Below are 25,273 nucleotides of genomic sequence, written 5' to 3'. Positions count from 1 at the left end.
ATTGTAAGCCTTGCCTTCTTTGAACCTTGAGGATTTCTGACAATAATTTCGTAAGAATTGTAATAACCTTTTCTGTTTATCTTCCACTTTCTGTTCTTGTTTCTATCCCCTTTGATGTTGTCATTCCAATCATATACAAATCTTTGTAACTCCATTTAGGATTTTCTTGGCACAGATAGCAGAGTTATTTGCTATTTCCTTCTTCAGCTCATTTTACAGATCAGAAAACAGGCAGATAGAGTTGAGTGGCTTTCCTAGGTTCACTCAGGAAGATGATTTGACCTCAGGAAGATGAGTCCTCTTGCCTCTATGTCTGGTGTTCTATGCATGGCACTATTTAGCTTCCCTAGTACATATCTTTTAAAAATCTCAGTTGCTTAACTTGTTGTACACCCTTATCTTTTGATAACTTTTCCTGCTCTTCCCTATTGAAATTGTATTCTCTGATTTCCCAGAATTTCTTTTGAGGGATTCTAATCTTCCTGTGTAGACTTGCCTTGTAGAATTTTAAGTCATGGGATGCTACCTTTTTTCTTTTCTCTTTGAAATCTCTACCCAAATCTAGGATAATTGTCATACTATGTCTAGATTCCCTCTGTTTTTCTAATACAAATTCAGAGGTAGTCATTTCTCTCTCAGACTTGTACCATTTTTCACTCCAGCACATACATCATCCTAGTTGGTATGAGAGAGATCCAGAATCTGTATGTCCCTTTATTAGTTTATTCTCCAAAATGAAATGATCACTAAAGCAAATTAAGAAATTTTTATCCAGTCAGTTCTTTCTTGACAGAGAAATCAATCTGATGAATGTCATAAGTGGAATAGTGGATAAAGTACCAGAGACAGAAAGACCTGAGTTCAAATACTTCTTTAGATAGTTAATTAATTTTGTAATCCCAGGCGAATAATTCTCTTGTTTTTAACCTCTGTCTGCCTCTCTGGGCATCTAGTCAATTCAAATCTGGCCTCAGACACTTTACTAGCTAGTTTAACTTGGGCAAGTCACTTGCCCCTGTCTGCCTCAATTTTCTTATCTGTAAAATGAGCTAGAGAAAAACTGTAGTAGCTTTGCCAAAACAAAACAAAACGAAACAAAAAACCACCACCAACAACAAAAAACCCAAATGAGATCACCAAGAGACACAACTGAACAACACTGCCTTGCCTTTTTCATTTATAAAATGAAATTAATGCTAGTATCTCCCCCATTGTTGTAAGAGTTAAATATATGTAAAGTGCTATGCCCATTCTAGTCCTAGACACATAAATATTAGCTCTTATTTTGTCTCTATGGCAGACTGTGATCTGTTTCTCAAATGTCTTTTCAGACCCACCTTTTATAAAGCATTTTTATGGAAGCCCTTAATGTGCCCTGAATAATTTAATAGACTCTGGTTCAGTGGTTTGCTGGGCAGGAAGTTTTCGTTTCCTTCTCTGTCTAGCCTGGTCACTTCTGGCATTTGTTTTTTGCCAGCCCTCATGGAGTGAAAAAATGTCTTTCCAATCCAACATTGGCGATTATCTGGCTCCTGCCAAGGAAGTAATTTTATTATTATTATTATTTATTTTATTATTACTAAGTCTCTGTGACCAATCCTCAGAATATGGAGACTTCTTAAGTTGGGAGCAGGGGTGAGTGTGACACACCAGAACACATAGATTCAAACCCTGGAGGGTTGTGTATCGGAGGATAACTAGACCCAGAAATGAGTGGGATGAAATTAGAAATAGTTGAAAGGGCAGCCAGGTCTAGTTGCAGAGACTGGGAGTTAGGGCGCGGAAGAGACCAGAGTGGTTGCCTTTTGACATTTTAATGGAATCCATTTTCATAAGCAGTCAAGCATTACCTCCTAAAATAAAAAAGCAACACCTACCTAATGGTGGGATGAAGTTTGATTTAAGTATTCCTGTATGGGATTTGAAATGGAAGCTCTGGGAACCTTGAGCTCAGCAGCTTTTTTTATAGTTAAAATATACCATATAGAAAGGATTTCCTCCCTAAATATTCCCATCCCCACCTCATCTTTATTATACAATCAAGATGCATTATAAGTGTTTTTGTTCATTTTCAAGTCAGCTTGATAACCTCTGCCAGATATTTTCCTATCTTCCAAATGTGAAAACTGGATATTTAGAACAAACATCGTATGTTCCAAGTTAGCTGGAATAGAACTAGGCCATTTGGACATAACTTTAAAAGGTTTACTTAAGTGTTTTTATATTTAACTTTTTTTCCTTAGGGCACAGTCATTGTAATATGGTGGAAAAGTCATAGGCTTGGAACTTGAGTTCAAATCTGATACTTACTGATACTGTAATCTTGGGAAAGATCCTTTAACATTTCTGGGCCACAGTTTCCACATTTGTAAAATGAGGAAGTTGGACAAGATGGGTTTCTGAGCTCCTGCCAGCTATAGATCTGTGGTTTTTATAATTCTGTGGAGTAAATTACTTTAATTCATACTATATTAATTTGGAATTTATAGTTTAAATTTTGACTAAGGAAGGATGGCTAGAAGATATAAATTCTGATTTAAACATGAGGGACAGAGATTATTTTACTTTCTTTTATCCTAAGTGATAAGGCAATAGTACACACAGTGGTTTGATTTCTTTGGATCAACAAATCTTTTGTTAGTCTTACTCTTTCTAGCCCTATAGCCCACATTGGGAGAAGTTGAGCACATTTTCCTTTTCCAACCTGATTTGACAGGCTTTAATTTTGTGGATATTGTAAGCAATTTTCTAAGACTACAGAAGAATTACAGATGTGCATTGATTGGTGGAAAGGAGTTCCCAATATCAGTGGTTAGGTCAAAAACAAAAACAATAACAAAAAAAAAAAGAAAAAAAAACCAAGAGTGATTTAAGTACCACCTGTTGACAAAGCCTAAAGACTTTAATACTTCACTAGCTAATTTTGATTCTTTTTGGTTTCCCATTCTCTTTCCTCTCCCAGAAATCATGGAAAAAAGATGATTTCCCTAATCTTTAATCATAGCTTCGTAGCAAATTAAATGTGACCCAGATGTGTGTATGCACTTCAAAATATATACATATTTGACAGTTCTAAATAATTTGGGACTTGACAATTAATTTTTAATAATAGCTTTTTATTTTCAAAATACATCCAAAGATAGTTTTCAACATTCACCTTTGCAAAATCTTGTGTTCCAAATTTTTTCTCCCTTCCTTCCTCCAACCTCCTCCCTTAGACAACAAATCATCCATGTTAAATATGTGCAATTCTTCTATACATATTTTTACAATTATCATGCTTCACAAGAGAAATCAAAAAAGGAAAAAGAGGGAAAGAAAAAAAGCAAGCAAACAACAACAACAAAAAGATGAAAATGCTATGTTGTGATCATTTAGTCCCCATAGTTCTCTGTCTGGATGCAGAAGGCTCTCTCAATCACAAGACCATTGGAACTGGCCTGAATCACTTCATTGCTGAAAAGAGCCACATCCATCAAAGTTGATCATCACATAATTTTGTTGTGTGCAATGTTCTCCTAGTTCTACTCATTTCACTTAATATTAATTCATGCAAGTTTTCCCCAGGCCTATTCTGACTGACCATTGATTTTTGCATAGAATACTTGCCTAATAGAATCAAAAGTCTTTGCAAAATGGGAATATGGTCTAGAAGCTAACAAAAGTTCACCCTAAAAGAAGATCCTGACAGGAAGGAAATAAAGTGTGTGTGTGTGTGTGTGTGTGTGTGTGTATGTGTGTGTATGTGTAGAAACAAAAGCAGCCCATTTCCTAGCCAAAAAATAAACACTTCTATGAAATTTTCTCTGGAGGAAAATTCTGCTGCTTCTCCATGAACATTTCAAATGTTGTTACTTTTACTTTGTTCTTAGTCAACTTGAACTCTGATCTTGTGCTTCTCCCCATCAGGTTAAAAATTCCTTAGAGACCTTTTATCTACTTTATTTTTTATTCTTGTAGTTTATATAATACAATATTTCAAAAATGGTGTTTAACAAATAACTTGGATTGGAAAGTGTCTGTATTCGTTGTAATAGAACCTTAAAATGTTAAAGCTGCAAGAGATTTTCAAGATCATCTAGTTCAAACCCCTCATTTCACAGAGGAGAAAACCAAGACTCGGAACTTGGACAAATAAGTAGCAAAGCCAGGATTCAAATACAACTTCTTGGGCTCCCAAATCACTGTCACTTGATAAGTCAAGAAGGCCTAGAAGGTAATAGAAGTTTATTCACAGGAGGGAAGTTTCTTTCCCTTTTCTGCTCTGAGTCTCTTAAAAAAAGCTTTCAAACTGTGTTTTCAACCACTTCAACCTCTATCAGGTGCATATCTCTTGGGCCAATGGCCTTAATTATGAAAAGAGGACTTCTTTTTTTAAAGCTTTCCCCATTCTCAAAGACTTCCTCTTCCACTACCAGGTGGGGAAGACATGTCTCTTCTATCATGCTTTTTCTTTCTCTTAGATACCTAGCTGACTGCCTAGTTTAACTTAGGAAGATTTTTACGGAAGACAATTAGAAATGGAGTTTACATTTCAAAGACTTTGTAGATTTTTAGACTACTCTTGTCACCAAGAATACTATGACTTTGGAATAGTTCACTGAAGAAGAAGCTAGAATCGACCTTGATCTCAAAAGATTTTCCTCTGGAAAACCTCCATCTCTGGAAGAAATGAGTAAATAATCCTGCATTGAGTGAGGTAGGCAATGCAAAGAAAATTTTTGTGGTAAAATTGATTGGGGTTCTGGTAGATGGTTTATTGATAACTTTGCTTTTGTTTTGGCTAATTATGAATTCTTTACAAAACAACTTATATAGCAAGGATTTGCTGCTTTGTCTTGCTAAATGTCAGACTTCTCTTGGTATGTGTGGCCATGGTGGCAGAGACTGGAAGAGGAAGCACATATTTAAAAAAAACAACCTACAAACATAATTTCATTTATTTGCATTGTAGGCTGGGAAGGGAAGTGTGTATGTGCATATATTCATTATTTCCTTGATATCAAGAATCTATCACTCAAAAATACTTCTTCCTCCTCCCTGCCTGAAAGAGTCTAAGCACTTAAAGCCTGGCACTCCTTAATTCTAAAACTCTCTTCACAAACATAGATTCAGGAAGCAGAGGGAGGAAGGTTCAAGGATTTGTTGGTCTTTAAAAATTTTTTAATGACACTTCCTTCCTCATTCTGGGCAGTTCTAAACTAGGCCTGTCCAACTGCTTTGTAAAATTGCAAAATTGGAGGGAGCTCAGAAACAATCTGCTTCAATCTCAATGGAAAACATAAGTCTCTTCTTTAATGTTGACCATCTAACTAATGTTTAAAGACCTTCAAAGAACTTGCTGGTCTCTGGCTTAGTCCATTTCATTCTGGAGCAGCTTTACTTGAAATTTTTCCTTTCATCAATCTGAAATCTTCCTCTTTAACTTTCCTTTCCAGACTCCTTAAAAGCAGGATAGACAAGATATAATGAGTGACATTTTGTCTGGAAAAAGTCTACAAAGTGCTTTGTTTCTTTGATTCTCATAATAACCCTGTGAGGTAGATACTATAGGAATTATACCTACCTCATAAACAAGTAAACTGAAATTCAAAGATGTTAAAAAGCACTTGCCTGGAGGCTCAAAGTAAGTGACTGTGATGAGATTTGACTGACCCTGGTCTTTTCTGACTTGGAATAAAGTAAACTATTCATTATGCTTTGTGGCCTTCTATTAAAATAAAATTACTTGGAAGCCCCATAAAGTGAATTTTTGAAATGGATATTTGCCTAATGTTGACGCAAATTGGTCAAATCAGGTTCTTGACTAGGTTACTCCAGCTTTCTGAAATCTGCCCACTGATCTTCTTATGGCTATAAATTGAGACTGAGTTGAAATTAGCAGCCTAAGGTGTATAAACATGAGCAACTATTGGACTGTAAATCTTCTGAATTTGCCCTTTTTACATCTTAGACACCCGGCATACAGTTGACTCATTAACCAGTTTGCGTGTCTTAAATATTTATAAGCAATTAGTTTGTTGCTCCATGTGTGTGACTTCCAGTCATTTAAGTGGAATGGAAAGTCTGCTGTTCATTGGAAATGTTTTTGTGTGGTTGTTAAACTAAACTAGTTTGTTTTCTATGCTTGCATGTGATGGATTTCACTGGAAATTTAATAAGGATGTATTATTACATTGCTGTATGTTTTTTTTTTTTAAAGGAAAATGGCTTTGGGTAGATTGCGTCAAAGTTGGTATTTTAAATATATACAGTATGTTAACACTTTAGATTGAGAGTGAAAATTGTGCCATTGAAAAAAGATCTAATTAATTGGATCGTGAGACTTATTAATAGAGTTGAGTGATTTAGCTCTCTGCTTTGCTCCTGATTTTTACGAAAAAGGGTAAGTGTTCAGAGAACCTATTTATCTTCTAGAATCTTCTTGGTATAATGTTTAGAGTGCCAGACTTGTAATCAGACCCGGGTCCACAGCTAAGGTATCTGCCACCAGGTGATTGATCAATGATACATTGCAACAAGCCAGGCATTGTGGACAGACAAGTCATCACTTAAGTCTATGACCATGTTATAGGGAGGGAGCTACATACCAAGTCATCTAAAAACACTGTTAAGTGGAGAACCTCACCATAGATCCAGACTTAAGCTTTTTATCTTTAGTCCTCACTGTTTTCTCTGCCCCATCAGGCCTCTGTCCTACCTCTTACAAGAAGCACCCGAACCTGTCTTTTTAACACATCTACTGAGGGAGATGAAGAACTTTTAATGTAACAGAAAGGTTTGGGGTGCCTGCTTAGCTTCTGTTTAAAGACCTTGCTCCTCTCTGGCTTAGTCCCTTCGTTCAGGAGCAGCTTCCTTCCATAGATCTGAAATCTTCCCCTTTCACTTTCTCTTCCAGGCCCCTCAAAGGCAGGATAGACAACAACGATAGACATTTGTCTGGACAAAATCCATAAAGTGCTTTGTGTGTCTTTGATTCTGTGAGGGAGGAAAGACCTCTCCTTGCCAAGCTTGATCATTAAGTATCAGAGAACTACCGCTTTGATACAAAGTAGAAGGTAAAGATACAGTTAAGACAAAGTTCAGAAAAAAGAGAGGATTATGGGGATACAGGAAGGGCTTCCATTGAGCTGATGGGAATCTAGAATTGGTTAAGGAGGGCTGAAAGAGGGAAGTAGAATAGCATGAGCAAAGGCAGAGATGGCCAAGTGTGCGGCGGTTTTCAAGAGGCAATTAGTTTGGCTAAATTAGATAATGAGTTCTTTACATAATGAGAGGAATTGGGAAAGGTGGGATGAGGTCAGATCACATGGGACCCTCAAAGTCAGCTTGGCAAAAGTATTTTGATCTTTATTCACTTGGTGATGTGAAGCCACTGAAGATCTGAATAAAAGGGTGATAGCATGAGAAGCTTTGGGAGGTTTAGTTTTCCAGTGGTTTGTATTGTGTAATGGAACAGAAGAGACCAGAGGCTGGTTGAGTTGGACATACAATGGATGAAACTGACCAGTAGGAAAAAAAATCAGATGACTTAAAACACCCCAAAAACAGCCTCCCAAAATTCCAGGTGATTGAAGAAACTCATTTGGATATTCTTCTCTTTAAGAAAGTTTGCCTCCTAGAAGCTGACAATCCCTCCACCTCCCTCTCTGCCCCCTTTCCTTCTCTCTGTCTCTCTTCTTCCTTCTGTCTTTGTCTGTCTCTCTCTTCCTCCTCTCTCTGCTTGTCTTTGTCTGTCTCTCCTCCTCCCTCTCTTTCCCCTTTCTCTCTCCCCCTTCCATATTTAACATAGTAACTCTGTGGGTAGGGCATGGGTCTACCTGAACATGTCGGATCACAAATTTTTATTTTCAGCTTTGGGGGGACAGAGTGGGGTTTGCAAACAGAAGAGACCAGCATCAGCCATCACAGTCCTTGGCATATGTTGAACACAATACAGCATTTCCACAAGAAATAGAAATGCTTGTTGGTAGGTCCTGGCAAGCTTCAACAGGAAAATTCCTGCCAGGGAAGCATAAACAAGAGCATGTCACCTGCTTAGCAGCTCTGGTCTTTTCTGGGCCAGACTTGGCCCCCTTTCGGTTTGGTGTAGGGTTTTGGGTTTTGTTTTGAGTGTGCCTTTTGATAGGGGACATTGACTTGAAGCTCCTGGAAACTGTCAGATGTTCTGCTTAGGGGCTAGGAAGGCTTCTTCCATGTCTCCCAGAGACTTCCGAGCTACCTTGCAGCAGAGACGCCCTCCAGATCTCACCCAACCCCCAAAATAATTATGTGTTAGAGCTAAGAACTCCTGGGTCTGACTTAAGTCATTGTCATCTCTTCCCACCTCCAAACTTAACCTCATTTTTAGAAACGTTTTTTCCTTGTTGGGAGAAATAAAATTAAATGTTAGACTCTGAGTTTATTCAGATTAAGGATCTTGCTTTATGGTTAAGAGATACTTTTTGGATGGATGAAGGATAGACACTCAGAGAAAATAAAGACAAAAGCATTTATTTTATAGATGAGGAAATTGTAGCTCAAGCAAGATGCCACAGTGGATAGAGTACCAGGGAGACCTTAGTTCTAATACAGCCTCAGACATTGAGCAAATCACTTCATCCTTGTTAGCCTCAGTTTTTCCATTTGTAAAATGGGAATAATAATAGCATTTATGTCCCAGTTTTTTAGAATCAAATGAGATAATAATTGTAGAGCATTTAGCACCGTGCTTGGCACATACAAAGCACTATATAAATGTTAATTGCTAGTAGTGGAGATTAGTAGTAGGGGAGTAATATAATTCATGATGTGATGCACTTACTTAGAATTCAGTAAATATTTGTGATTGAATGAATAGGGGAGTTCTTGGGTTTTCAAGATAAGAACCGTGAGTTGACTTGACCAGCTAGCTGTGGGTAAGAACATCCATGTGGCAGCTTCTATGGTCCTGTCCAGTGATGGCCAGTCTCAGAGAATACAGAGTAGAGTCATATCGCAGAGAGCTGGGTTTCTGGTTTTATGTATACTTTTTCTTCCTCCCTCTCTCCTTTCTCCTTTGGTTCATAGTGGGATTAAGTGATCTTGGTTGAATCACTTAATCCCATTTGCCTCAGTTTCTTATTTGTCAAATGAACTTGAGAAGGAAATGCCCAATCACTCTAGTATCTTTACCAAAAAAGTCCAAATGGTATCACGAAAAGACCCATGGTTGAAGTGGGTGAACAGCCACAAAATGGTAGGATCCATTGGAATTTCAGGTTATAGGGAAGGTTATGAGAATTATAGATCTACATAACTCCACCCTTCATTTTATGGATAAGGAAACTGAGATTGTGACTTGTACAAAGTCACCCAGCTGGCAAGAACCAGGGATAGGATTTGGATCCAGTTTTTATGAAACCAAAGTTGATATATTTCTGTGAGACTGACTAACTGGAGTAGACTTCTCTTCTACTTCTCCATCTATATGGAATTTATGACAAGATATCCAGCCTCCTTTATGCATATATTCTGGCTTGTTTTTTGAAATCTCTGAGGGTCTCTTGTACATAGTTGGTTCTCACCCTAATTTCAATTTGTGAGTCAATGTTTAACACCTGTTTTCTCTGGCTAGGTTGATGGTAAATTAGAGAATTTGGGGAGTAGAGGGGGTACTGTGACTTATCATTTCTGGTATTTTGTATTAGATTGATACCTAGATTTCTTTCACTTCAAATTCTGCTGTGGTTTCCACTAACTGATCATGATAACCTAACAAAAGATAATATTTACATAGGTTTGCAAAGTGCTTTGCAAATTTTGTATCATTTGATCCTTCCAATAATGCTAAGGTAATGGACTGTTATTATTCCTGTTTAACAGATAGGAAACTGAGGCTGAAAATTATAATTTCCCCTGAATTATGCAGTTAGTGAGGCAGAACTGGATCTTGTCTTCTGGATTCCAAGCCCAGCGCTCAATCTGTATCCCCTTTGGCATGAGGAGGAACCTGGGGCCTACATATGTCTTATTTTTAGTTAGAAGTGTGAATGATGTCTCCCTTGTTAGATTATAAAACTCCCTGAAGGCAGGAACGGTTTTGCTTTTGTATTTTTATTTTAGTTCTGGGCACATGGTGGGCATTTCATAAATGCTTGTTGACCTGATATGTACTTCTGGATTCCTTTATTAAATAAAATATTTTCTATGTAAAAGCAGGGAGATTGAGTATTTGTTGTTTTCTACTTGTAACTTTTCCTCCACTTTACCTTTTTGTTCTAATTGTATATGGGCGCAGCCTAGTGTGCAGATGTAAAGGTAACACGTCCTAAATGGCTGGTATGTATAAGAAAAGCATGTGCTTGGCAGAGTCTGATCCAGGGTGTTGCAGGCCTGATTAGTATTGGAAATACTAACCACATTCCTACCAAATGAGTCTGGCTTGTAGAGGAAGAGATCTAATTTTAGTAATACCCCCAGAGAACTAGGGCAATGTTTGGCTTTGATAGTTTTTTTTTTTTTAATTCACTACTATATATAGAAGAAAAAGGAAGTGAGAGAAGAGGCCCCTGACCTTCAGATTTCTAGAGAAGAAGATGAAGGCTTTCTGAAGAAAACTGTCTACACACATGTAGAAAGATCTAGCCCATTTATCTTACAGAATGGTACCATGTGGTCTTAGCAGCGAAATAATTCACTTAAGGTCATAAAAGACAAATAGGATTAGAATCTAGGTCCTCTGACTTCAAATTTTGAACTCTTTTTTCCCTCAATAGTAATCCTTTTCCTCCAAAACATATAAAAATAATTTTCAGCATTCATTTTTGTAAGGTTTTGTGTTCCAAATTTTTTTCTCTCTCTCCCTCCCTTATCTCTCTCTTTGCCAAGACTGTAATCTGATATCATTATATAACTAAGCATATTTTCTATATTTGTTTTGAATTATTTCTTTAAATTTTTTTTTCCTGAACTTAATAACAAAACATACACACACAAATGAGCATTTCTATTTAGAAAAATAGGATTGTACATGTAACTGAATCTCTCATATATAGCCTGTTTTTCCTTTGAAAATATAAAGAAGAAATCCAATGTGTAACTTTCAAAGCTATTCTGCTTGTCTCTTTCCCCCACGCTCTTTCCAAAATGTTCTGAGCAGGAACAGATTAACAAAATGTTTTTTACCCTCCTAAAATTCAGAACTTGAGAGAGTATGCATAGTCTTGTTTTCTTCCCCATGTTTTAGTCTTTGTGGGCAGGGATCAACTTACATTTTATTTGTACCCTCATAATTCCCAGATTATGAACATGTAACAGGAAAAGAAGAATAAGCTACTCATTAAATGTGCTTGTGGTGTTAGTTTATTTTTTTAAAGACCCATTTGCGTGTTTGTTTGTTTTTAAAGTATTTCTTTGCTCTTTTCTCCCTGTTCTGTAGGTATCTCGGATGATGATATTATCAATATCACTCTCCCTACTGGAGTCCCCATCCTTCTGGAATTGGACGAGAACCTCCGCGCTATTGGCCCTCATCAGTTCCTGGGTGACCAAGAAGCTATCCAAGCAGCTATCAAGAAGGTGGATGATCAAGGAAAAGTGAAGAAAGCTGGAAAATAAAGTTCTTGTTCTAGGCTGTCTGCTGACTGTGTATAGAAGTCATGGCAATGTTATGTAGTATGTTGTGGATACTAATCTGTATTCTTTTTGTGTATAAAGTTGAGTGAAACCAAAAGTTAGCATTGAGTGGCAGGCTGTGAGGTGCAATGTATGTCGGATGTCCTAACCTTTCAGCCCAGGTGTGTCCACATCTGGCATGGATTCAGTCTCCCCATTAGATGCCATGTGATGATCCTAATGCAAACTGGCTAATGGATAAGGCCTTGAGCATTAACAAAGACCTGGGATAGGGGAGTGGTGGGGGTGATTTCTAAGTGAGGTTGAGAGGTTCTAATACTGTCTCTTACAGAAACTTTGTGCCCCATTCCATTCACTTGTGACATAATTCACTTTCCCATGCTCTAAGTTCTGTCAGATTGTATTCTGGGATGCTAGATAATGCATTGTACCTAAGAATTATTTATTATTAGATTCTATTCCTCTTGTCCATAAAGGAATGGGTGCTCTGATTTATTTAAGACCAATGGCTCATTGACAAGGAAAAGTCTTTTTCCCCCTCATAAAACTGTGCCCTCTACTTTTAATATTTAGTCCTAAAGTTTCCTTTCTTTGGTATTTGGTCAAATTCCCTTTGGCTACTGGAGTCTTCAGAGCATAAATAACTAGAATATTTCATGCTCTGATTATTTTTCCCTCTCTTCTCTGGATTCCTGGGATCTAGAAGATTGGGATCAAATTTTTTGTCATCAGAATAGCTTAGGTAGAGAATTCACATGGCATAAGGACTTTCATTGCTAGCACCCCAAGTGTAACATTTAACTAAAAGCTGTTATTTGTGCCTTTTTGTGACATACTTCATTAAATTTAACGCCCTTCTTGTAACACTGGGTTTATTTCAGTGTCTGGGCACTCCTGATTTTTTTCTATTTAACAAGCTAAATTTTAAAGCGTGTGAAGGCAATATGGTGAATATGTTTGCAGTCAAGGAAAAAAATAATCAGTTGTGTCTATTATGTAACACCAGCATAAACTAAGAACTAATTATTATAGCACATAGTCTGGTGCAAGGAGTGGTTTCCCTTTTCTGTTTCTTTTTGTTTTCTCTTTATCTGTGTTTGTAAGGGCCTCAAACAAAATGTTATTCTCAGCCAGTTTTCTGAATTTTGTACAATAAGGCAAGGATTTAGTTACTGGATACTTTCAAAAAGTTATTTTTTAATAGTGAGTTCGCCATTGACCCTATAAAGTTGACCTTTGAAATCCAAGGATCTAACAATAGCTGTTACCAGGATAGATAATTTGCTCAATAAGGAGAGACACGAGTCTTTATGAAGATGTGGACCTTCTATATGGGACTTTTGAAGATGAGCATTATCTTAGGGCTGGGTTATAGCTGTAGATATTTCGGAGGTTGAATAAACTCTCAAAGAGGCAGTAATACAAGAAACTATACTGAGGTAAAATCTATGCATAAATTCTGTGAAGATTTTAATAAGTTACAGGGGCAGCTAGGTAACAAAAAGGATAGAGCACCTGTCCCAGTGTCAGAGTTCAAGTCCAGCTTTAGATGTTTAGATTTAATCCTAATTGTCTAGGAAGGAAGGAAAGAAAGAAACAACATTTAATAAGTTACAACAGCTTTGACAGAAATCTATATTATGTTTTTAAGAGTGATTTTTTTCAGAGGCATAAAATTGAGCATCCTGACAAGCTAGAAATGTATGTTTTCTATATCTTTGGAGACCTGGATTTTACTTGCAGAAAAGAAAGATTCTCTTTTTTTCTCTGAGAGGATCTCATGATTTTGTAAACATTGAGTTTGCCAAGGGTTCTTAGCACGATCAGCACCCATTCCTGTGCTTCTAAAGGTCGTGCGGAGGCAATTTCCTATAAGTGAATGAACTCGTACTCCTCAACTTTTTTGTGTATGTATGTGTGTGCAAAATATATACCTATCAGTTTTTAATATTAGGTCTGGCCACTTATTACAAGGAGTTCATTCAGAATACTAGGGGAACTTTTCCCCTTGTTTTTCCTTTTCGCATTTTCTTTTGGATCTTAAAAACCCCTTCATTTAGCTTGAGAATAAGGGGTGTCTTTTGAATCATTTACTTACCCAAGTAGCTATGTGACTCTAGTTACTTAACCCTAATTGCCTCACACATACCCCCCAAATTAATAATAACTTGGTCAAGTAGTAGGTTCCTGAATGAAACATGAACCAGAGAAAACAAATGAGAGGAGAACCCAGATGAATGTCCTCCCTTTTAAACAAACAAAAAAACCACAACTTTTTTCTTTATTCTTTTGAGGGAAAAGAAATTTTTATAGAACAAAGAATTTGTCTCATTTTCTTAGGAATAGTTTTCAGCCCCTGCTTTGTTTTGCCTTGCCAGAAGGTCATGCCAATTTTTGGGAAATCAGCATACCAAAAATTCTACATATTGGGCAATGTGTACTAATTATATATTTTTTTAAAGCTTGTATAACTCTTCAGGAATCAAATTAGAAGGAAAGAACAAAAACCTTTATCTAGGTCCCATAGCTAAAGTGAAGCTTGGAGAAATCAGGAATTTACTTTTCCTTGTCCCTCAATATCCTTCAGTTGGATCTTTCTCTTCCTTTTAAGGTCTTTCATAATTTGGCAGAGAGGTCTGGTAAAGAAACGAGTAGGTTGATTGCTCCCAAACGGCATTTGGGAGTAAGAAGGGAAGATAGGGAAGCTTTCATATGTCCATTAGACTCACCAATCTTGGAAGCATTTTGAACACCTTGCTGAGCTTATAAGGATTTATTCTAACCATTCTTTTTAAAACACATGCCTGAGAATGTGTGGATTGAAGTGGAATGATCATTTTTCTCGCTTCTGGGTTTTTTTTTTTTCTTTCCTCCCCCTCTACCTCCCAAGCTTCCTCAGTTTACTCCAGAGTAGTTAATAAAGTACCTTAGTTCTTCCTGCGGGATGTGAGGGTGGGGACGGTTGTGTTCAGTGTTATGTTTGATAATGTTACTTTTGTGTATCATTAAAAGCATTCATTTTCCCCCATTGTCTTAAAGATGTGTATGATTCGGCCGTTACCAACTTCCTTCTTCCTCACTTGGTACACAGTTGTCCCATAGGCCATTCTTTTCATCTCACTGTGGTCTCTCCCACCAACAATGCTGTAGGCGCAAAAGTGACTCTCACTATGCTATGAGGGGAATTTAAACCACAACATTCCAAGGACATCAAGCACAGGAACAAGAAGACTTTTTGGTCATCCAATCTCCTCTTCAACTCTTGATGACAAGAATTGTTTTGGCAAAATTTAAGAATCTAAATCACCTTTTTCTCCACATTTGGTAAAGGACTGTTTACTGAAGACTAATTTAGTCATCTTTGTTTTGACCTTTTAAAGTCTTTAATATGGCAGGAAAGCTTGCTGGAGACTCCTTCTATTCTAGGAGAAAGAAGTAAGTAGCCCACAGGCATAAGGAATCCCCGGGACCATTCTCTTTCTTTCTTTCTTTCTTTTTTTTTATTATAGTTTTTTATATACAAAACATATGCATGGATAATTTTTCAGCATTGACCCTTGCAAAAACTTCTGTTTCAACTTTTCCCCTCCTTCCCTCCACCCCTTCCCCTAGATGGCAGGTAGTCCTATACATGTTAAATATGTTAAAGTATGTTAAATACAATATATGTATACATATTTATACAGTTATCTTGTGGCACAGGAAAGACTGGATTTAGAAAGAAGGTAAAAATAAACAGAAGAAAAAACAAAAATGCAAGCAAACAATAACAGAGTGGAAATGCTATGTCATGGACCATTCTCTTTTTTTATTATAGATTTTTATATACAAAACATATGCATGGGTAATTTTTCAGCATTTACCCTTGCAAAAACTTCTGTTTCAACTTTTCCCCTCCTCCCACCCCCTCCCCTCGATGGCAGGTAGTCCTATACATGTTAAATATGTTAAAGTATGTTAAATACAATATTGTACATATTTATACATTTACCTTGTGGCACAAGAAAGATAGGATTTAGAAAGAAAGTAAAAATAAACAGAAGAAAAAACAAAAATGCAAGCAAACAATAACAGTGGAAATGCTATGTGGTGGGACTATTCTTTCTTTGAAATGTGTTTTCTGTAGTACAATTATGTAGGATGAATTCACATCCTTTGAGTGGTTTGACTTTGTATGGTACAGCTCTCTTATGAAGTAATCATCACCAAATAGCCAAGAAAAACACACAACATATGTTCATGCAAACGGAGAATTTTTTTTTTTTGCTTTGAAAAATTATGGGCTAGATGCTAAAAAAGAGGTTATGGGTAAGGAAAGAATTTTAAAGGATTATGGATCTTTCAAAACAGTGCAACAGCAATAAAGTGTAAGTGAAGTGTAAGAGTGCAGAATAAGACTACTAAATAAACAGACATGATCCCTCTGTCTCTGAATCAGGTTTAGTTTTAGAATACAAACAATGACTCGGATCCAGACATTGTGAGCTAACACTGTAGTATAATAGTTTTAATTCAAATGCTCTCAGAGAAAATGGTAAAGCAAGCACCCATTCGCTTAGTTGATATGAAAACCTTGACCAAAAAGAGTAAGGAAAGTACTTTTTAAAATATGATTTTTTAATGGCAACTTAACAACTTGCTTTGTGGCCTGAAGAAATTTCATAGCCTGGGGTTTCAGTATGTTTCAGGATGATGTGAACTTTTTAGTTGTGGTCTACTTCAGTAGTTTTTGGAAATCTTTACTGTGCTTTGCATGTGATGATGCTGACAATTGGGTAAGAAAAAATGTTCTTAACAAATTATTAGGCATTTACATGTCATGATCACATCTGTCACGAGGGTTGTGGTTTGTCCTATAGACTAGGGAACTAGAAACAGTGTGATGAGCATCCTATTGAGACTCAAGCAGTCCACCTTAGTTATGTTAGTTTGCTCATTCAATAAACCCCTTCTCCCTTGTGTCACTGTGAAATACTTTTGCATTTCCCAAATATGGTTCAATACATGATTTTACTTACTAGCACCTAAAATTGCCTGAGTGGTGTGATGTCAAGTGGATAGAAAGCTGGACTAGGTCAGAAGAATTGAGATTCAAGTCTCATCTGATACTAGCTGTGTGACTCTGAGCAAGCTCTCTGCACCTCTGGCCATTCCCTAAGAATGAGGTTTCTCCCTAGAGAATTACCACACAGGGATATATAATGATCTGCTGTGCTTTAGGGTTTTCCCCAAAGACAAAAAATGTTTTCCTTAAATTTTGATATACAATTTGCCCCCTTATGGTCAGTTATTTAAACAATTAAAACCTAGACTTAATGTCTTAAAAGTGAAGTTCATATTGCTTCCTGTTTTCAAGAATATTTGACACTATCTGCTGGCAAACAGTGGCTAACATCCTCCAGTGAGCAGCTGTGGGCCTTTAATTCCTTGCAGAATTTCTTCTCTGTGTTTTTAGGAGAGCTGTGGTAAAAACTTCTTTATAAAAAGAATGTTTGAACTGACAGGCTGAAAAAGGCACCATGTTACTTGGGGAACCATTATCATGAAATGAGTCTCCCCTTAATGTTATATCCACCCAAGACCAAGGGGAATGGGGTCCTCTTCCCATCTGCTCCCCTTTCTGATTTAAAAAAGTAGCTCTTACCTTTCAATTTAACTAAACAAAACCAAACTGGTTTAATGGGCAAGCCCTTGGAGTTGTTAAAGATAGCAGATTTGGGGGATGAATAATGTTCATCTGTTCTGGGAAGCAGAAGAAAAGACTCCTAGAGCAAGTTATCCACATGGGAGATTTTGATTCATGGTGAGATCATTTATGAACTGGTAATACTGGCACTGCCTCCTAGTTGTGAGGTTGTGACTGACTAACTGGTTGTAAAGATCAAATGAGAATGAATATTTTAAACCACTAATATTAACTTTCTTGTCTGTTGTCAGTATCACCTCCAGCCTTTGTCCAGGAAGAATTGGAATATGGGGAGGATCAGTTCATCTTTAAAGATCTCCAGATGTTGGGGAGGTGAAAAGAAGCTGACATAAAAAGAAAATTGCTCTGTTTCCTTTCTATCTAAAGGCATGTAAGGACACATTCACAAACCTTTCTCCCTTGCCTTTTATTATAGGTAGCAAGAGTCCAGTGGCAAGACGTAGCTCAGAACGACCAGTGATGAGAGTTTCAGTGGTAGAAGACCTTGGCTTTTTAAACCTCAGGTCTTGCCCAGATCTCAGTTTGTCTGAGGCAACACCATTCAGTAATTAAAGGCTAAGTAAGAATGGAGGGAAAAGATGGTCTAGTTTGCCTCTACAAAGAGTTAATCCAGGAGGGGAAGACCTTCAGAACTTTTGGCCACGACAGAAACAATTGCCATTTGCTGTTGCTGGTCTCTGGGGGAGAGAAGAAATTCCATGATTTTGCACAGCTCGGTCTCACTTAAATCCAGTTCACTTGGAAGTCAGGACGTCACCCTCCTGAAGCCATTGGTCCTCTTTGAGAATGAAGGACAAAAAACAAGTCGGCAAGAAGTGAACGCCTAAGAAGGAAAGAAAGAAAACCCTCTGGAAGCACTTATTTTTGAGAACCAATGCCCAATTCAGGGAGAAAGGCCAGGAAAGCTGAAGTCCAGCATCTTAGCAAGCAAAATACACAACTGAATTGCAAAGAAAAATATCCAGGATCTCCTCAGATGAAGACTAATTATTCTGTGATCTGAAGCATCTATTTCTGTAGACAGACACTGGAGGTCAGTGTTCAGTCAGGAATGCCTTCTCATATTCAAAGAAGATGTAGATTTGACTTAGAACTTGAGTGACAGGGTTAAGATGCTTCATCTCTTGCTTCTCATATAGAAAGCTGTGGCTCAATCTGAAGAGAGTAGATGGCTTACTAAGGAGCCTGGCAATAATTTTATGAATCTGGATTCCATTGATGATCTGGTGTGATTACCTGTGTAGATCCCAGAGGTGAAAAGCAGTTAGTATTGCTATCTGTTCTCTCCCTGGAAAGGAGGCACTAATCGTAAAGAGCATCCTTTTTTTGTCCAAACCTAATAGATGACAAATAAATGTTAACTAGTATAGCTTTCTGGTCTCATAACAAATCTTTCTACATTTGTTTTCTGATTTAGAGAAAGTTCTTGCAAGAAAAATATTGACCCCCCCCTTAAGAGCATTTCTTCAAGGCAAGAGTACATTGGGTTTTTTCCCTTTTGGCAGTTTGGTGAAATCTCTTTGCAGAATAATGTTATTTATTTGTTTATTTTTAGAGCAATGTTTTTAAATGCATAAAGTAAAGTACACAGGATTACAAAGGAAATCAATTATGTTGAAATACAGTTATCAAAATATTTTTTAAAAAATAAGTTCATGGACCCTAGATAAAAAAATCCCTGCTTTAGGGAAAATATATTAAAATTATAATCAAAGAATTATAGATTTAGTATTATTCTACAGATGAGGAACACCAGGTTTAAAAAAGGTCAAATGACTTGTCCATGGCCACACAAGTAGTGTCAGAGTGAAGATTTGAATCTATATCTTTTCAATTCTAACATTCTCTCTACTAAGTAGTCTGACTTCCAAAACATACTCTCAAAATATGGTGAAAAGATAAGTCATCTTGGGGGGCAGCATGAAAGGAGAATTTTCTGGATTTCTCAGTGCTTTCACCTTTTTCAGTCTGGCTCTGGCTAAAGTTCTTATATGGATGAGGAGTGATGGATCAAACTGGAAAGAAACAAATTTTACTCAATGTAAGGCAAAAACTTGTTAATAATTAGAGCTGTCCAAAATAAAAACTGTTTGCTCAGAAAGGTGGTAGATTCTATCTCTCTTGGAGATCCTTAAAAAAAAAAACCCCAATACAACAAAACTGATCAATTTGCTCTGTGCAAATCTTAAGGTACTATAAAAATACTAGCTATTAGTAATGGGGCAGCTAGATGGCACAGTGAATAGAGTGACCAGCCTGGAGGTCAAATCTGACCTCAAACACATACTAGCTGGGTGACTCTGGGTAACTCACCCAACTCAGTTTGCCTCAGTTTCCTCATCTGTAAAATAAACTGGAGAAGGAAATTGCAAACCACTCATGGGGTTACAGAGTTGGACATGACATTTTGAGCATCAAGAGGAGCCAGAACAATAATGTCTTGTTTTTCCTTTCTCATAGCTGTTTCCCCTTCTAGAAGGGAGAATCATTTGTTTTTCTTCCTGACCTGACCTATCATTTTGGGAGAGTCCAGAACCAGCTGGCTAAATCTGACTTCAATTAAAAGCCAAATACAGTAATTGGATCACAAGTTGGGGGGAGGGAGTGGGGGGAACAGGAACTCTGGGGCACGTGCAGGAATATACATTTATACATATACAGAGTAGGTGGGTTTTATGATCCTTTGACTTACAGTTGACATATTTCATCTGGCTTTATTTAAAGCCATCTTTCTATGGTTCTCTACTGACAGTGATGGACATGGACAAACAAAACACTGAGAAAGGGACTTTGGGCCCATTTGTGGGCAAGTGGTTTGGTATAAGGCAAAGACCAGTGGCGCAGGAGCCAGAGCACCTGGATCCTATTCTTAGTTTTGTATCTCAGAGCTTATGTTTCTATAGCATTTTAAGGCTGCAAAATCATTACTTTGTTATCTGATTCTCATCATAATCCTATGTTGTTCCCCTTTTATTTTTTATGCTTTTTAATAGTTTGTGTGTATATGTTATATAAATTATAAGAAACATGAATAAATACAATACATATAACTAAAGATAACATAATTAAATATAATAAATAAAAATAATTTGATGTATATTTTTAAAATTCTGGCATTAGCAAACATCACATAAAATTAGCATTTCTAAATGCACAATAGAACAGGAAAAAAAAAAAAAGGATTGCATGGATTATACCCAATTCTAGCACCTTATTGCCTCTAACTGGCCGCATGATCTTGGACAAATCATCTCCCCTCTCCTAGCCTCTGCTTCCTTTGTTGTCCAGTCCTTTAGTTGTATCTGGCTCTTCGTGACCCTGTGGACCATAGCATGCTAGTTCCATTTAGTTTCCACTATTTCTCAAAGTCTTTCCAAGTTCATGTTCGCGATTTCCATGATACTATCTACCTAACTCATCCTATATTATCCCTTTTTCCTTTTGTCTTCAATTTTTCCTGACATTAGGGGCTTTTCCAGTGAGTCTCATCTTCTCATTATGTGGCCAAATTATTTAAGTTTCGACTTCAGTATTTGACCATCCAGTCCATTTTCCTTAACTTGAGGCTTTTAGGCTGCATTCTAAAAGTTCTTTCTTAGTCCTCTGAGTTTCCAGAAGGTTATTAGACTACTTAATTGCATAAGAACAAGAAATAACATAAACAGCAAGTTCTGAGGTAGCCATGAGCTCACACCTGCCTCAGACGTAGAGAAGACTGACCTATTTTACCTCTTCATCATTCAACTCTCAGGATTAACTCAAAGGGGTCCTCACCTGAAGCCATCAAGAAAAAGAGTGATATAGTGGTCCTTTTCATGTACCTTTTCGGTGCTAGCTCAGCAGTCCTTGAACCATTATTTCTTCTAGCTATGTAGCCAATTAGAAAACTTTTCATCGTCACACAGTACAAATCCCAGAGTCATCCATGTCATTGCTTAAACTGAAACCAGGTGGGGGATATCTATCTGTCCATTCTTCAAGGACTGGCTCTCAGGTTAGACCACCCACACTACACTCAGGACCTGTTCTATATCAATTTACAGCTACATCATTTATCTTGCATAATAATCTTGGGGCATATGAATGACTGGATTCTGGTAACATCCAGATGGCTGCTAATTGGCTGGATCTTCTGTATCAGACAGAAACTTTCATGTAGAACTTGGTGTAGTGGTAATGGGATCTTTGAAGGATGACATCCTCAGTAAAGAACAAATCAACAAGCATTTAAATGCCTGCTATGTATTGAGGATACAGAAACAAAACCAAAGTAGTCTCTGCTCTCAAAGAATTTCCATTTCTTTGAGGGGGAACCGCATGTGCATAAAGAAGTGACAGTAAAGGGTGGGGGATCACTAACACTCATGGTGATCAGGAAAAGCCTTCAGTAGGAGATAGAATTTGGCTGGTTCCTTTAGGAGAGCTAGTAACCCAAGAGGCAGAGGGAGAATAATCAGGGGGAGAAGGAGGATGAAAAGAAAATAGGGAGGTCACAATCTGGGCAAAAATGTAGAAATGGAGATGAAATGTCTTGTGGAGGAAGAAGGAAATGAACCAATTAATAATGATGGCAAGAATTCAATTCAATGAACATTTAGTACATTATGACTACAAAGACAAAAGCAAAACAACCCCCATGCTAACAGAGATTGAATTCTTCTGGAGAGAACATCTTGTACACAGATAGGCAAGTAAAAATAGATTCAAGGTGATTTAAAAATAATTATAATAAATTTGTCTAGGGTTACACAGCTTAGTAAATGTCTAAGGTCACACCTGAACTGAGCACTTCCTATCTCCATGAGTCCACCTGGCACATTTTACATAGCATTTTTGTTTTAAAATTTGTACTTAGCATTTTTTTAAAATTTTTATTATATATTTTTAATAATATTATCCCTTGTATTCCTTTTTCCAAATTATCCCCCCCTCCCTCTACTCCCTCCCCCCGATGACAGGCTATCCCATACATTTTACTTGTGTTACAGTATAACCTAGATACAATACATGTGTGTAAATACCATTTTCTTGTTGTACAATAAGCATTAGATTCCGAAGGTACATGTAACCTGGGTAGATAGACAGTAGTGCTAACAATTTACATTCACTTCCCAGTGTTTCTTCTCTGGGTGTAGCTACCTCTGTCCATCATTGATCAAATGGAAGTGAGTTGGCTCTTCTTTATGTTGAAGATTTCCACTTCCATCAGAATACATCCTCATACAACATTGAAGTGTACAGCGATCTTCTGGTTCTGCTCATTTCACTCAGCATCAGTTAATGTAAGTCTCTCCAAGCCTCTCTATATTCCTCCTGCTGGTCATTTCTTACAGAGCAATAATATTCCATAACCTTCATATACCATAATTTACCCAACCATTCTCCAACTGATGGACATCCATTCATCTTCCAGTTTCTAGCTACAACAAAATGTACTTAGCATTTAAAAAACAATTTTACATATAAAAAATTTAATTGTATCCCAAGTGCTCAGCACCATGCCTTTGTAGTTTGTTTTTTTGTTGTTATCTTCGTCAGTGTCCAGCTCTCTTAAGTTTGAAACTTAACAAAATATGTCCAAAAAATTTGAGGATTTTCTTGTCAGAGATACTGAAGTGGTTTGCCATTGCCTTTTCCAGCTCATTTTATAAATGAAGAAACAAGAGGCAAAGTCAAGTGATTTGCCCAAGTTCACCCAGCTAGTAAGTGTCTGAGACTGGATTGGAACTCATGAAGATGAGTCTTCCTGACTCCAAGCCCAGTGCTCTATCTACTGTGCAATCTAGTTATCAATAGATATCCTATCTACTAATTCAGCAGACACAGCTGAGTATGAACCCAGATTGCTTTAGAATCCTAGAACATGTTAGGTTCTTCCATCTGGGGCCCATTAACTTTTTCTGAATATCTTGATAACTATATATCTTTCTTTCTTTTTTTATTTTAAGAATAGCTTTTAAATTCCAAAATACATGCAAAGATAATTTTCAACATTCACCCTTGCCAAACCTTGTGTTCCATATTTTTCTCCCTTCTTTTCCTTTATTAGCCTCTCTTAGACAGCAAATAACCCAATATAGGTTAAACATATTTCCTCAATTATCCAGAAAAATCAGATCAAAAAGGAGAAAAATGAGAAGAAAACAACAAAAAAAAGCAAACAAACATCAACAAAAAGGTGCAAATATTATGTTGTGATCCACATTCAGTTTCCGTAGTCCTCCCTCTGGGTTCAGATAGTTCTCTCCATCACAAGTCTATTGCAGCTGATCTGATTCACCTCATTGTTGAAAAAAGCCCAATTCTTGATAATATTTCAATATGATTTTTTCCCTTTGTAATCCTATATATTTAATTATATGCATTTAAAACCATGATTCTGGGAAGGAGCCCATGGGCTTCACCAGCTTGCCAAAATAGCACAAAGCACATGGACACAAAAAAGCTATTATTCCTCCCCATTTTTCAGGTTCCTTGATTTTTTGGGGGAGTGTATGAAAGGGCTATATGAAGGAAGGGAAATGTTCAGAAGGAGAGGGCAGAAACATAAAGAGGAAAAATCTGTGACCACAGGGAAGAGCAGCAACATGAGAATGGTCAGATGCAGACAGAGCAGGATGCTGAAGAAGCCTTGGCTAGCCCCAGAGACTTGGAGAAGATAAATCTCAAGAGATGCTCTCAGCTGGAACTGTGCACTCAGCATCTGGTCTGGGAACCTTATGAATGTGGGGACACAAGAAGGCATTTGTGGGTTTTATCTTTTTTTTCTGTCTTGCTCCCATCTGCCCCTAACATACCATCATGCTCTCAGTGTGAAGGCCAGTGAAAGATTTCCCCCAGGATATTGGGTTGGGGAACTGAGCCAAGTAAGTGGGAAAATATCCCCCTAACTTGACCTGTCATTTTTGCCATAGAGAGCTCTAACACAAAGATGACGTGCCTTTTAAAGTTAGGCAATAAAATATTTCTAGAAAAAAAGTCTACTTTTATTTATTTACCTCTGAAGAGAGAATTAACATGGTAGTCAAAAAAGTTTGGGTTCAAATAGTGCTTCTGACACATATCAGCTGTGTGACCTTAGGTGAGTCTGTGGAAAAGATCTCAGACAATTCTCTAAGACTATAAATGGCAAAGTAGTTGTTGACCCATTTTGGCCAAAACATTTTTTTCATTGGGGACCCCCAGCTTTAATGAAATCAGAGATTTGGACCTACTGACCTCCAACTCCAACCCTCCCCCCCCAAAAAAAACCCCAAAACAAACAACTTCAGGTCATCGATGGCTATATATCCTACTTGTTCCAGATTTTTAGTTGGTGGGCTGCTTACTTCTGCTGTTCCTACCTGCCACCCTCAAAATCCTCCCCTAGAAAAAAATATCCTTCATAACTTGCACTTCATTTTACATTTACTATAAAAGGAGGAGAAATTGTGGTAAGTGGTTAGAATTAGAGTACAAAATAAGATTTCCTTCAGTGAGATTTCCTCACATCTACATTTCCTTTTTCCTTCAGCCTTGACTGATTTTTATCTCTTTGAAAAATCAAACACTTGGTTGTTATTTATGTTAGTGGGCTGCAATGGGATAATTTTCAGTGTGGACAAATTTTGATCATTTTTAAACTATTAAATCACTTAAAATAGTTACTCACATTTTTCATATTATCTGAAAGTTTACAATATCCCTCATGACAAATCTGGAAAATGGCTGGTATAGTAGCTTTATCACACAGATGAGGAAACTGAGACCTTATCTTAGGAATGAGGAAAATGCGGGTCTCAAGAGAAATTATGGTGTTAGAATTCAGTTTTTCTGTCTCCAAAATCAGGGTTTTTTACTCCTGTGACATACTGCATAAGCAGCCCCTAACTTGACCCTCCCTTCTGCCTTTTTTACATGGATTCCTAGGTTTAAGTAATGTCATAGCCCACTTTGGATCATACCACAGACCAATTAGATGCCCTGAGACTT

At 37.3% G+C, this 25,273-nt stretch overlaps 1 protein-coding gene across 3 annotated transcripts in view; it reads left to right on the top strand.

Annotated features, from left to right (window-relative positions):
• The window catches only part of BPGM (bisphosphoglycerate mutase), a 50,959-nt gene extending 36,341 nt beyond the window's left edge, over positions 1–14,618 (top strand). For all 3 annotated transcript variants that reach the window (XM_074267873.1, XM_074267874.1, XM_074267875.1), the window contains exon 3: positions 11,399–14,618. In XM_074267873.1, coding sequence (XP_074123974.1) covers positions 11,399–11,577 — 179 coding nt within the window. In that variant the 3' untranslated portion in view covers positions 11,578–14,618. The remainder of the gene's footprint in view (positions 1–11,398) is intronic.
• The last annotated feature ends 10,655 nt before the right edge of the window (positions 14,619–25,273 follow it).

The sequence above is a fragment of the Sminthopsis crassicaudata genome, chromosome 5 (assembly GCF_048593235.1).
Source record: "Sminthopsis crassicaudata isolate SCR6 chromosome 5, ASM4859323v1, whole genome shotgun sequence".
Lineage (NCBI taxonomy): Eukaryota > Metazoa > Chordata > Mammalia > Dasyuromorphia > Dasyuridae > Sminthopsis > Sminthopsis crassicaudata.
This window is presented reverse-complemented; position numbering and strand designations above follow the sequence as displayed.